Source organism: Castanea sativa, chromosome 10, assembly GCF_040712315.1.
Source record: "Castanea sativa cultivar Marrone di Chiusa Pesio chromosome 10, ASM4071231v1".
Taxonomy (NCBI): Eukaryota; Viridiplantae; Streptophyta; class Magnoliopsida; order Fagales; family Fagaceae; genus Castanea; species Castanea sativa.
The window spans coordinates 28,600,126-28,614,314 of NC_134022.1; the positions used below are offsets into that span (position 1 = coordinate 28,600,126).

Sequence of the window (14,189 nt, forward strand, 5' to 3'; positions counted from 1 at the left end):
TTAATGTTGATTATCATATCATTTATTATTCCTTTTTTTTTTTACTCTCCATATCTGTTTTTACTCCTAAAAATTTTCACATTATCTCTCTTCTCTCATCCTCCTACTCAATATAAGTCATCATGAAAAGATGTGATTGAGTTTATAGTTTGATTTATAAAGATTTGTGTTGGAGCATTATAGTTTGTTTCAACAATTGCACAAAATGATACCGTTATAAAGATTTGTAGTTCGCACGAATGATACCATTATACAAAAAATCATTATGTTGGAGCATTATAAAGATTTGTTTCAACAATTGCACCAACAATTTGTTTTGTTTGTATAAGTCGCAAAATAAATTTAAAGTCCAGGACTTTGAGATCGCAAAAGAAGCTTTTGAATTGGTTTCAAGTCTTTGTATAACTTGGAGTAGAGGTGGTGTTTTCCTCTCTGACGATGCAATGACGCTGAATATTTTAATGTAGATTTGTAGTGAACTAGTACTAAAGTCTTTATCTAAGATTCTAAATTTTTTTTTTTTTTTTGATAACCGATTAGAACTAAATTCTTTTTTAAACTATTCCCAAGGGTCGCGAAATGGAAATTCAAAAAAAAATATGGAAATAGAGACAAATATATGAAAATAAAAAGTTTTAGGTATTTTGGTTGAGATGAATGTAAGCACATTTTGGGAATAGAGATAGATATGGAAATTCAAAAAATAAGGGATAATAAATGATATGGTAATCAATATTAATGGGTTCATATTTTTGACTGTTAGATCTACTTAAATCTAACGGTGTAGAAAGAGTGTAACTCTAAAGAGTTACATCAGGTGTAACTTGAACCCATTTCTTTCAAAATATGAATTATATAACAAGTTATTGGGTGATGTTACATTACTTAGAGTTATACTAGATGTAACTTGAATCTAGGCTTACATATATATATATATATATATATATATATATATATATATATATGGATTTTACTAACGTATCTCTTAGGGTCCGTTCGGTTGGAGGAGCAGAAAAGTGGGAGGATGGAAAATTGTGGGAGGATGGAAAAGTGAAAGGATGGAAAATATTTAGTTTTCCCTCTTGTGTGTTCGGTTAGAGGGGTGGAAAAGTGGGAGGTGGAAAACTCTTTTGTTCGGTTGGAGAGAAAAATGGAAGGATGGAAAATGTAATTTATATAAATTGACTATTATACCCTTGTTACATAATAGGTAAGAAATAGATTTATTTGCACTCATTACATAATATAAAATTTATCACATCATATATATAAATTTATATTATTATTTTTATTATTATAATATAAAAATTAGATTAGGTAACGTTGGGGAAAAGAGAGAGAGAGAGAGAGAGAGAGAGAGAGAGAACGTTCAGGTAACGTTGAAAAAAAAAACGAAGAAGAGAGAGCATTTAGGTAAGGAACGTTGAAAAAAAAAGAAAAAAAGAGAGAGAATGTTCAGGTAAGGAATGTTGAAAAAAAAAGAAGAAGAAGAAGAAGAAGAAGAAGAAGAAGAGAGAACGTTCAGGTAAGGAACGTTGAAAATCCTTACTTGAAAAAAAAAAAGAAAAAAAAGAGAACGTTCAGGTAAGGAATATAGAAAAAAGAAAAGAAAAGAGAACGTTGAAAAAAAATAGGTGGGAAGAGGGTATTTTTGTAAAAATACTACCATAACACTTTTCCCTCCAGATTTTCCTTCTGATTTGAAAGGAAAAAAAATGTGGGCTCGATTCCCGATTTTCTCTACTTCCTATTTTCCTTCCCTAAACGAGCAGGAAATTATTGTGTACTCCCGGAGTATCATAAATGCATACTCCCTTCTCTCACATGAATGGTGGGTCCCACTAATTAAATTCATGGTAGGACCAACTATTTATGTGAGAGAAGAGAGCACGCATTAATGGTACTCCGGGAGTACCTAATAATTTTCCTAAACGAACAGTGGAAAACAGTATTTTCCACCATACTTTTCTTCCTCTATTTTCCATCCTCCCTATTTTCCACCCAAACGAACGGACCCTTAGAGTATATATTAGTAAACCATTTTAAGAATTTTTTTTATGGAAAAGCAAAAATGTTATTATTTTTTTTGACTTATTTTTCAATTTTTCATAAAAATATAAAAATTTTCCTAAAATGGACAATTAAGTTTCCTATATTAAATAATGCTTTGTATTTTTCTTTTTCACATTCTTTCTCTCCCTAATTTTCTTCTCATAATCGTGATGAAAAATACCTAGTTTATCCAATTGAAAGCATCCATGATTCCATATGCTCCTCCACCTTTTTCAATATTATAACCAATGGATGAAAAACTTAAATCTATCTTCTTATTTTATTTATTTTTTCTTTCTTTGTCTATTCTTCCCAAAATCTCTCTCACTAATGACTCAAAACACTCCTGTTAGGAAGGACTAAGGAGGTGTTTCTCATGGAGCGGCTACAAAAGTCAAATTTCCCTTCTAAGAAATAGATCCCCAGATAAACGTCCTAGTGTACTTGATCTGACATTAAAAATTGATTTAATAGTCACAATTGTATTAATTTTAGGCAGAAATTTTTTAGTGCACAGGAGATATTTGAATCTTGAATCTCTACGTAAAAAATATAAAAAAGTTCTAATTAAGCTATAAAACTCTTGACAACATTGTACATATTTTCTTAATGTTTTAAAACATATTTTTCTGAGTATTATTTTAATAATGTATAAAAGTACTTTAATCGGAGATTATATTAATGCTTAACTAAATTTTCATTTAATCAAATTTATAAATGTAAACTTTTTATTATTATTTTTTTTTAATTTTTTTTACAAGATAGAAATTCTAACTTGAACCTTGACTTTTACTCTCCACACTTACAAGCACTTATACTGGTGGAATGACCATCATATCAAGGATGTGTGGTGGTTATAAATGTAAACTCTAATCCAAATAAGTTGAACAAATCTATTATTCAATTAAAAAATTATTGACATAAAAAAATATTATTTTAATAAATTTTCTTTAACTTTAAAGCCTTGTAAGAAAAATCAAATCAAATTAATTGTACCTTAACTGTCAATGAGGGTTGCCAATATGGAAAGTCCAATTATTGGGAATAACTTTTTATTTTTTATAACTTGAAGAATCACAAAAGATGAAAAGGATATTAACCAATAACTACGAGGGGGGACCTTCAAATAGAACTTCACTAATGTCTTATTAAGTAGTCACTAAAATAAAGTCATTTTTTTTTTCTTGAAAGGATACAAAGTCTTATTAAATATTGTTTTTTTTTGGTTTGAGAAAAGTCTTATTAAGTAATAATTATATAGATTTTCTAATTTATTAATCATCCTCTTTAATTATTGCATTACTATATCCATTAAGATTTTCATATAAAATACCCTATGGGATGGATATGGCAAGTAAGCACTATCATATCTTGCTAATTACCCTTTGGCCTATTGGTATGCATCTCCATATTTGTAGAGGGTATATGTCTCTGGGGTTTGATCCTCAACATCTTCATTTAGGATTTAGAAAAGAAAAAAAAAAATTACAAATCATGCACGTTAGTAAAGTGCTCTGTATTTATTTTTTTCTACTAGAATCCCCCTATTGTAATTCTTTACTCAATTCAAGAAAAAATGAATTATTCACTTGGAAAAGAAAAGGAAAAAAAAAAGAGGCACATACCCCACTATTTTTGACAATTTTGCATTTGGTGGGGCTGATACTTGCTCTTTTTAATGTTATCATCGAGGTCTAAAGACTTAAGTTATAGGAGTATTTATTTAAAAAAAGAAAAGAAAAAGTTATAGGAGTATAAAATGAGGTGTTTACAAATCATTATACCACCATCATTGTTTGTGAAGAATTTGATAGAGATCACCACTATTTTACATTTTGGTTTGGGATGCCGATGCTTGAACCGCCCTACAAAGAAGCAGTGGAGGGAACTCCCACAAATAACTAGAAAAGAAACAAGGACTTTACCACTCTTGGAAGTAGTACAACAAACTTTTTTCCTTTTTTAGGAAAATACAAGCACAAATTCTTCTTCCATATTATTCTCTTAAACTATGGGGTTTTTTTTTTTTTTTTTTTAAATCACCATAAAAAATTGAAAATTATACTGACCTTAATGGAAGGTTTGCAAAATTACACTGCATTTCCTATTTCTTTCGAATTAGACACTACTCTCTCAATTAGAAAAGATGCCAATCACTTTCAAGCCACTAAAAACCAATGAGTTTCAAATTATTTTATTGATTTACAGAAGAAATATATATATATATATATATATATATATATATATATATGTAGAGAGAGAGAGAGAGAGAGAGAGAGAGAGAGATTGGCGACAACAATCAAGGTGATGGTTGGGCTGCTAACAGTGGGGGTTGGAAGTTGAGTGAATGCGTTTTGGGTGAGACAAACTATTAGAACCACCAAATTAAAGCTTAAAAACATTTTACACCAAAACATGCCACTCTTATTTTATGCTCAACTTGAAAATTATTTTCAAGTTGATCAACAAATTAATTACCCCAAATACCTGTAAAAATTAAACATTAAAAAAAATCGAAATCAATAGTAGGTGAAACAAACGCAGCTTAAGCCTCTAACGATCTCCAATTTAAACTTTTAATGACAACAATACCATTTTACAAAATAGTGCTTTTTTCTTTTTCAATGAATCTAAGTTGAATTACCAAAAAAAAGAAGCAATTTACACAATTTCTAAATTTTGTATTTAAGAGTCTGTTACTTAATTTAATGAGCACTAAGCATCTAGAAGATAACAATAAATAACTTCCTTTCATTCCTTATCAAATGTTTTTAATGGTCACAACTCCTTCCAATTGCTTTCCCTTGGCCCATTCTTTTCTTTGACAATTGCTAGCATTCCATGTTAAATGAAACTTTGTGTAGATGGCATGTATTTTACGGATGATGTTTTTCGTAAAATGCTCAATATATTTAGTGACAAATTTGATCGTGAGATTATATTAATGGTCATGCTAACAGGTGCTTTTAGGACAATAATTAACAATCTATTTTACGAAAATTTTGACACTATTTATGTGAAAAATGAAAAAATGAAAAAAAGTATCAAAATATTAATTACTTTTTTTCTTTTTCCATAAAATATTTCTTTAAATAAATTGTTAACTATTACCCTAAAAGCATCAGTTAGCATTTCCCTTATATTAAACACATTGTACCCAAGAGTATTTTTTGGATGATTGTTTTTTGTTTTTTGTTTTTTGTTTTTTTTTTTTTTATCATTAATCCACTTATCATGCGTAAATGTATTAGAGGCAATTATAAATATATATATATATATATATATATATATATATATATATAATTCTCTTACGTCTTTAAAACTTCTTTTGCTGTTTAGCTGGCACAAGAATGGTCAATATTTTATATAGGTTTGGTGCTACAAAGATAGTGGCGGTGGCTGTGGCCTATGGCGATGACAATGGTGATAGAGGTAAAATTGATCGTGTTGGAGGCGATAACTTTGACTGTACTAAACGAAATAAATAAGTTTAGAAACACATCTAAATAAACACTAAAATCCACCACAACATATATAAGTGTTACCTAATAATTCGATGCACTTACTTTTTATTTTTTTCAACAAGTATCTGTAGTAATCTTATGTATAAATACTGAAATCTTTTTACAAATTGATACTCAAGTATATTATGAAATTATGTGTTGAGTTTGAATTTTGGATATATTTGTAGTCAGATTAAATTGAAATAGATTATCACGATGACGGTAACAATGAGGGAGTAATGTCGGAATAAAATATTTTTCATTTTTTTATTTTAAATTATTTTTTATTGGTTTTAGAAACTGTTTTTCCAATAATTGCACAAACTACCAATAAGCTTTATCTATATAAAAAATAATTTACGTCAAAGCAAACTGAATTTAATATATATGTTTTTGTTTTTATTTGAGAAAATTTAATATTTATTCATAGAAAAGAAAGAAAGGAAAAATAAAAAAGACAAAGGGGATATAAATATAATTGATTAAATTGACAAAAGCTGTTGGGTGAATTTTAAAATCACACAGATGTCCACAGAAATACATATACCCAACATTTATTCTCAGGACAAAACAACCCAACACTCGGACACACGCACACACACACACTTACACAACGGGGAGAGAGAGAGAGAGACAGTGTTTGTTGCACAGAACAGAACACTTGCCGAGAGAACCTTTTGCTTTTTATTGCGCTCTCTCTCTCTCTCTCTCTCTTAGTTTTACTCTTTTTATTTTACTCTTTTTTCAGAAAATCGTGCTGTCTTTTCTCTCTCTCTCTCATATACTGTGTTCTCTACTGAGAAAGCGAAACACTTATTATATGCAGAGAGAGAGAGAGAGAGAGAGAGAAGAGCAGAGAAGCATGAGAAATATGTGGGGGATGAAGTGAAAAAGTGAAGAAATAATGGGTATATAAATGACGGCTGAGCAGCACACTATGCCCAACAACAATGCCGTTGCTAATACCAACACTACAGTCCAAAACCAAAACCAAAACCAAACCCAACAACAACCACATCAACAAGAATTAGTATTGGCTAATACTGATACTAACAAGCACCCAATGTTCCATGACTTTCTGGGCATGAAAAAGCCCACCGATTCCCAAGTGGGCTTTCCCCACAAAGCCACAGCGGCCGCCGACTCTCCTCAGGCCTCGGCTTCTCTTGGTGCTTCCTCCGGTGGTCCCCGTGGACCCATCTCCACCACCTCTGATCTGGGTTCCGGTCAGTCTCACTCCTATCTACTTCTCTAAATAGCCATCTTCACTTTTCTTTAGCTCTCTTTTTTTGGGCTGCTTTTTTTGATTTTCAGCTACAGTTTGTTTCCTTTTGATTTATACTTGGAGATATAAACTGTGTCACTGTGTGTGTGAGTCCATATAATCAAGTGGGTAGTCTTAATTTTCATGTTTGAAAACTCTCTCTCTCTCATAGTAGGGTGGGTGTCTTTGTTGTAGGTTAGTTTTAGTGAGGTCATTGATGGGGTTGTTTGCTTTTTCTATGTCCTCTCTCTATTATTTTCACGGGTTTCTTTACCTGTTATAGTTTTATTTTTAGTTTTTGTTTGTGCTTTACGTTATTTTCTATTAAAATATTTCGTGAACATCTCCGTTAAATTTTGTATCTAGTGTTTAGCGTTTTCCTTTAGTTGTTGTTCTACAATGTGGTGTTTGGTGGTGATGAATAAAGAAACGTTGAATTTATGAGCAATTCATTCTTTTCTTTGACAATTGCTTCTCATTACAAAGTAAGAAATGTTACTTAACTTAAGCATCTTGTTATGATGCTTAGCAATTGTGTTACAATGATATTCATGCAAGAAATTTAAGTGAGCTTATTCTTTTTTTTTTATTTTTTTTATTTGGGGTTTTACACATCTATTAAAGTTTGATTCCTTTTGCTCATTAATTTTAGTAGAAAGACAGGTTGTAAAGGGGATTCCTCTATATAGCGCAAGGAGTGATAATTCTGGGCCTGAGATGAGTAACAGGATAGCAGGAAGTAAGCGAAGTAATCCTGAGTCTGCTCTTATGGCTTCATCCAGAGATGGGGTTTTTAACTTGGATCATGATTCCATTGAGAATTCTCATTTGATGAAGGTGTGAATTATAGTAAGCTTTGACTTTCCCATGCTTAAACAAGCCAAATAACCCCGTAAGTGGATTCATATTCTCTAATATTGTTAGTTGTGTTCTGATACAGTTGCTCCGAAATGGAGCTGGGGGAGAGCGACATAGAAGGTCCAATGATGATGAAATGTTCTTTGGTATGCATCCACTAAGGCCAAGTTCTGCTTCTCTTGCATTTCAGCCTCCCACTGGCAGTAGAATCGATGGTAATGTTTCCAAGTGGGAACGGCCTATTTCTATGAATGTTGGCTCCGCAGTACAATACCCTCCGCGTGGGGGTCAATTTGCACCTATCCTGCATCAGGTACCTTCAAACAGATTCAGGGATGCCAATGCCGGTCCTTCAACTATCTCTCAATCAGCAGCTGATGAGGGATCTAGAACTGGAATTAAAGGCCCTGGAATTTTGAGTTCCATCAATGCCTCTGGTGGCGCCTCTGAGAGAAACTCATCTGGCATGCTGCCGATTGGCAACAGACAGAAGTCTGGGACTAATGTTTTAGAGCCAGAATCTTCTGCTCCTCCAAGGTAAATTTGATAATACAGCTTATTCACCCTATTACCTCATTTGCGATTTCTTTTCTTTTTTTCAGTGTGAAGGAGCACAGTTGATGCTATGTATTTGTATCTGTTGTGATTGCAGTAGACTTGGCTTAACATCTCCTAGTCGTCAGATGACTATATTTTATGGCGGCCAAGCTCATGTTTTTGACGATGTCCATCCCAACAAGGTTTGCTTTCTGGTTTTCTACCAATAACAGACGCATCTCTATTAAATGTTATTGGTTTCTACCGTCAGGTAGATATATAAGCTTTGAGTAAGTGTGTTATTCAACTGTCTCATAGCGGAATAAGCTTATGGTGGTTGCTTATTGAGGTCCTAAATTGGTTTATGTTGGCGAAACATTTGGGGGAAGAACATAAGTGATTGGTTGGCTTAATCATAAAACAGTTACCTGGCACTATCTGTAGAAGGGCAGCATGATCTGTATAACAGCAGACATAAATGAGGACAATAATTGACATATACATAGTTACATACTGTGCTGATCATTTTCAGAAACAGAGTCTTGGTTTTGTGAGGTTGTTTTCCAGCTGTACTCATGTCATTGATACTACAGTTTGCAATGTACAACAAAATGCGCACCTCACAGTGCTTGTACAGGATTGATAACACAGTTGGGACTTGAGACCCTCTTTCTTTGGTTGATTTATTTAGCAAGCTTGTTAGAAGATCACTTCTTTTATTTACTGGAGTTTATATAGAATGGCTACATTGGCTTTCATAGTTAGAACGTTGAGTCACGATTATAGTGGAAATTTATACATGCAGCCATTAGAAGCAGAGCTGCAACATTAACCTAGGCCTGAGAGGAGCTTGTTTCCTTGAATATCATTATTAGAATAGCAGGTGGCCAGTTAATTATAGATTTTCGTAAGATGTCCTTAAGGGTCAGTTTCCTGTTCTGCTTTATATCAACAGTTATCATGAATTTCTGTCTTCTAAGGCTGAAGCTATGAAGTATCATTTACCTTATGATCCCCACTTTCAAAACATGCCATAGACACTACCAAGGATGTAGTTAATAACTAAGTTTGCTAATCTGCATGCAGTGGCATTTTACAAGAAGAGCTCCTTTACTAAATCTGTGAGCCTGCAGACCAGAAATGCATAACTTAGTCTATAAATTAGAATGCAAAGCTGTTTCGAGGTTATTAGAGATGTATGTGGGGCTATTCTCAAAATGGTCGACACAAATGCTCATATAAAATTAACAATAGTGCTAGTCTTGCATTTCGATTCATAAGAGTGTTGGACTTTTCAGGCCTTCACTTGTAATTAGGGAAATTGTTGTTAAATCGCTCAACATCTTGGTACCGTTTTAGTAAGATCCAACATTACCTTGCTCATGGATTGTTATGATATCCAGAGATTTGCAATATGCCAAAGTATTCTGCTGTTCAAAGGCTTGTATGGTATGAAACAAACATGTCAAACACTCCAAAACAAGTTTGTTGTGTGTTGAAGTAACATCATGTTCATGCTCATTCTGCAATAAAACATGAGCCCATTGGGTCAAATCAGTTCAGGAAATTATTTGTTGATCTCTCTTTGATATATCCTCTCCGTCCAATATTGAAGCTGGAACTTTCAGTAAAAAGTCTCTTGTTGTACTTGTGTGTTTCATAACCATGCAAAGGGCCTTCTACTCAGTTGTTTTGATGGAAAAAAAAGGCTTGCACTTCCCTGGATTGATTCCCAGGTGTTAATGGACCAATTTCCATGTTTTACATTGTAAAGTTCAAGGCTTGAGGACATAAAATTTCATTATGTGTGCCTCTGCCACTGATGTTGGATTCATGGGGTCATGTTATCCGTGCTTTTGTTCCATCATTGTTACAAGGCCTCAGCTGTTGCCTGTTGCTAGGGATTCACTACCCAATACTGACACTGCATGTCTGACCATAAAACTTATGGTTCAGCTTTATAGATATATGTTTATCTGGAAGATGGGGAATCTAATTGAAAATGACATTCACAATCAAACAACTACTGCCTTGAGGTCTTCAATATGCTCTCATTAGGAGTCAATGGAATTGCTTTGCACTCTTCTTGTACTCTTGATTTGTCTTATCCTCCTCTATTGCTGGATCGTCCTCATGAAAGTCTTCAATTTAGTTGTTCTACTCATGATGTTTATCATGATCATAGTTTTAGCCCTCCTTTGGTTCAGGCATATCATGCTTTCTTAAATGTATTTTTAGTTATTCACTGAAGTGTGAATTATGCAAAGTTGCAGAAGTTATACTGTGTGGCTTCATTGGGAATTATATCCATTACTTCCTCTTTTGGATACTACTACTTTATGATTTTGTTGATGACTACAATTCTTTATGTTTGCCTTTTAAATTTGATTTCTGTCATAATATAGTGGGTATCAGTCAGATGAAATGTGACATTTTGATGTTTTCATAATGGTGTCAAGTATATATATGTTAGCCTAGCTTGTTATTTCTGATAAATTGCTTTTGAGCATCAAAGATCTTGTTGTAGAATCAGAAGATTATGGAGCTTCTAAGAAAATAAAAACTAGCACCTTCTTGAGGTTTCATGACCTTTAATATAGTACCAACTAAAGCCCTCAATCAGCGCCACTTCAGAGAGAATTTGCAATATTATGTTCTGTGTGTACCCAGAAATTACATACTGCAACGAACTAAGTTTGGGGAACTTTAAAATAATATGGATATCTGATACACGCTTCTCGGTTTCCTAGGGAGTTTAGGTGGTCCTGTCCTGTCCTTGGAATGTTATGCACAATACATGAAATAATTACGTGTAAATGACCTTTCATGATCACTGTTTGCTTTCTAATTTATTTCAGGCAGACGTTATAATGGCCTTAGCTGGATCAAATGGAGGATCTTGGTCAACAACCTACTCACCCAAATCTACTGTGAGGCCAACTGGTGAAAGTAGCATGCCAGGTGGAGACAATGAAACAGGTATGGCAAATAATATGGCAGTTTCACAGGAATATCGGAGGTTATCTGCCGCTGGGATTTCTAATCATGGAGTTGGCTCTGGTGATCGGATATCAACGCCATCAGGTGATCCTCTAACCTAACAACCCTGTATTTGGAGTGATGTGTTTGAACCAGAATGAGAAACCAACATCCATTATGGTCTGTTTGGATTGAGGGGGAGGGGGAGGGGGCCCAAAATTAGCCTACTTTCAGCCAACTCTACTCTATTTCCCTCCACTTCCCCTCCCCCCCCCCCCCCCCCCCCTCTCAATCCAAACAGGCCCTTATGGTTTACATGGTTTGATTTTGCCTTGTCCTGTCCTGTAAAGTTAGTTTGTCCGCAACACCTCCCTAAATACATCATTTCTGGATCCCAGCAAATTTGTCTTTTATTATCATTGCAGTGCTATTGGTGATGACACATCCTAAATAAGGAATATATTGTGTAACAAATCACTTACTCAAATTTTTTATGGTCTGTATAGTATACTTTTATTGATTGCTAAATGCTGTTGTAGGGGGACATCAAGGCAGTATTGTAGTAAAAGATCCAAGCAACACCGTTCAAGCAGCAGAACTCAATCCCGAAGCAAAAAGAGAGCCATGACTTTTAAGCCTTGAATAGGTGTTAGTTATTTCAAAATCGACATACAGGTTTTAGGGTAAATGAGCTTTTTCTTCCTCTAATATCTTTCGGGGTTTTGCAATTTTCTATTCGGTGGTGGGATGGAGCTTTCCTTGTTTGTAGAGACCCAATAGAACTATCAGATTCATAATTAGATACAGCATTTTTCCAATCTATAATATGCTTTTATTTTTATGCCTCATGGAAATGGAACCATTCAAATCCCTTCATGCAATTTCGATATTATCCCAGATCAAAAGGGTATTTGAAGATTACTTTTTCATCGAATTGGAACTGAATGTTAGCAGTGTACCATAAAATTCTAGTGTTCAATTTATTTCAGTCTCTACCGCTACCAGCCTCGGGAGTATAAGCTTTTGTGTAGTGGACCTGTGTAAAATTGGATTGTTGTTTGCTACTTCATATCTCCTAGAAGATTGAAGAGAGTGTTTGCATGTGTGCATGGGATTTTGTTTCTTAACCTTCCTTGCCTATTTTTTTTTTCGTTAATAATTTTCTCTCCTTTAATCCGAGCTACAACATGGTCAATTTAATTTCATAGTTTATAATAAATGTCTTCATTAATCAACACCTGCAATAGAAACCTTGGCATGACTAAATATCAATAGCTTAGGGGTCAAAATTTCCGACTCTGATGCACTCTCCAGTTTAGTACGATTTACTACATATCAAAGGCCGCAGGCATACTTTCTGACTCTGCTGCACTCTCCGGTTTAATGCAATTGAATGCATTTCAAAGGCGCCAGTCATGTCATAGATGCAATGCAGAACCAACCGCTAAATTTTTATGACCGACTTATTTATAGTGGGTGGGCTAAAGGGTTTGGATCATCCATTGCCACTCCTACATGCAAGTTTCTAGCGTGGCCAATCTTTGTTGTCATTCTCAATGAATTTTTTATTTTTTTTATTCTTTTTATATAGAAGAATTATTAAATCAAGGGATAACATTATTATTATTTTTTAAATAATTCTATAACGTTATGTATTATATATATTATAGGAGACAATTTATATTGTGGGGTGATAGACCCAGGAGTACATATTTATGTAACTATTGGGCTAGAGGCCCAATTCGAGGACATTATGTAGTCGGAGGACGGACAAATATTTTCCCAAGAACCCATGTTAATAAACAAAGAAGTAGGGTTTGATCATGTTTGTTCAAGGAAGGTAGTCTGAGGAGGTATACTTCCTCGGTTAAGCGAAGCCGAGGTCACAAGAGGCGGTTTGCCATTCAAAAGCAAAGTTCTAGATGATCCTGTAGATAATGATATATATTGTAAGAGCACTAACAAGGAAAGACTATGAAATATCTAGAGAGAGCTGCTACTACCGCATTGAATGTTCTGTAGCTAACTCTCTGGCCGCATTAATGAGGAAGTGATGCCTGAGCAGCAAGGTTCATCCTTACAACTATTTTCAAAGACTTCAGGAAGGTGTTGATGGGACAAGTATCCAGGCCAGCAATCTAATCTATATGTGGAGGTAGAGAGAGGAGAAAGGATGATATAAAACGAAGAGGAGACTCTCAGAACGGAGGATTAGAGAGGAAGTAGAGAAAAACACTGTAGACTAAAGAACAATATTTGTAAACTATCATTAAGTGACATATATAGAAGAACTAGTCTTCTTGGATTGAGCCCGATGACGATTTTCATTATATAAATCAACTTCATCTTTTGTTCTATAGGGATCTTGACCCATTACAATTGATATACAAACTCATTAGAACCTAAATTTTCAACCCACTCTCTACAAATTCATTGTATAGGGCTCTTTGGGCCTATCCCCTCACTATTTTGGGTTTAGGTACAAATTGTGTAATTTTAGATGGAGTGACTTTTTCATAACTCAAAACCCATATTTGCTTTATCAAATCTGCTTTATAAGTTTGAATTATCTTTTAGTTGCATGAGTTGATTCGCCAGGTAAATCTTAAGAATAACTTTAGTGATACAATTAATTTTAAGAATAATACCAAACTCAATTTTACAAAATTCCTCTTAAGCAATGTGGGGCACACTCCCAGTTACCATGAGAATTTTAAGTGTAGTGTGAATTTGTATTAGAACTTATTTTCCTCTCTTTTGTGTATGTGTTTATTTCTCAAAAAAAAAAAAAAAAAAAAACTACAATATCCCAATTTTACAACATGTTGATATGTGTTAATATGAGTTGGGGGCATTTTTTGGTCAATTCTTATTTGTATTGATCTACCACTTATAATTGATCGCTTACAATCACACAAGTCAACAAGTTGTGACATTGAATATGATATGAGTAGTTATTGACTTGATAGGAGTATGTGGTGAGAGTGTGTGTGTAT

The 14,189-nt window shown here is 33.8% G+C and overlaps 1 protein-coding gene across 3 annotated transcripts; it reads left to right on the top strand.

Annotated features, from left to right (window-relative positions):
• The first annotated feature begins 6,311 nt into the window (after positions 1-6,311).
• Positions 6,312-12,041, top strand: LOC142614183 (protein TIFY 8). Of its 3 annotated transcripts, none has more exons than XM_075786732.1 (6): positions 6,312-6,781; positions 7,472-7,656; positions 7,760-8,214; positions 8,330-8,417; positions 11,073-11,298; positions 11,733-12,041. In XM_075786732.1, exons 1-6 carry the CDS (start codon positions 6,472-6,474, stop codon positions 11,819-11,821), a joined length of 1,353 nt encoding a protein of 450 aa, XP_075642847.1. In that variant the 5' UTR covers positions 6,312-6,471; the 3' UTR covers positions 11,822-12,041. The 3 variants fall into 3 exon arrangements, with proteins under 3 accessions (XP_075642847.1, XP_075642849.1, XP_075642848.1); XM_075786734.1 differs by having other exon boundaries at positions 8,333-8,417; XM_075786733.1 differs by having other exon boundaries at positions 7,475-7,656.
• The last annotated feature ends 2,148 nt before the right edge of the window (positions 12,042-14,189 follow it).

Bases quoted from the DNA above. Each gene is read 5' to 3' on its own strand.
- LOC142614183 (XM_075786732.1), top strand. From the start codon at position 6,472: ATGACGGCTGAGCAGCACACTATGCCCAACAACAATGCCGTTGCTAAT. The intron at 8,215-8,329 runs GTAAATTTGATA...TTGTGATTGCAG, and splicing joins GAATCTTCTGCTCCTCCAAG to TAGACTTGGCTTAACATCTC. The intron at 8,418-11,072 runs GTTTGCTTTCTG...AATTTATTTCAG, and splicing joins ACGATGTCCATCCCAACAAG to GCAGACGTTATAATGGCCTT.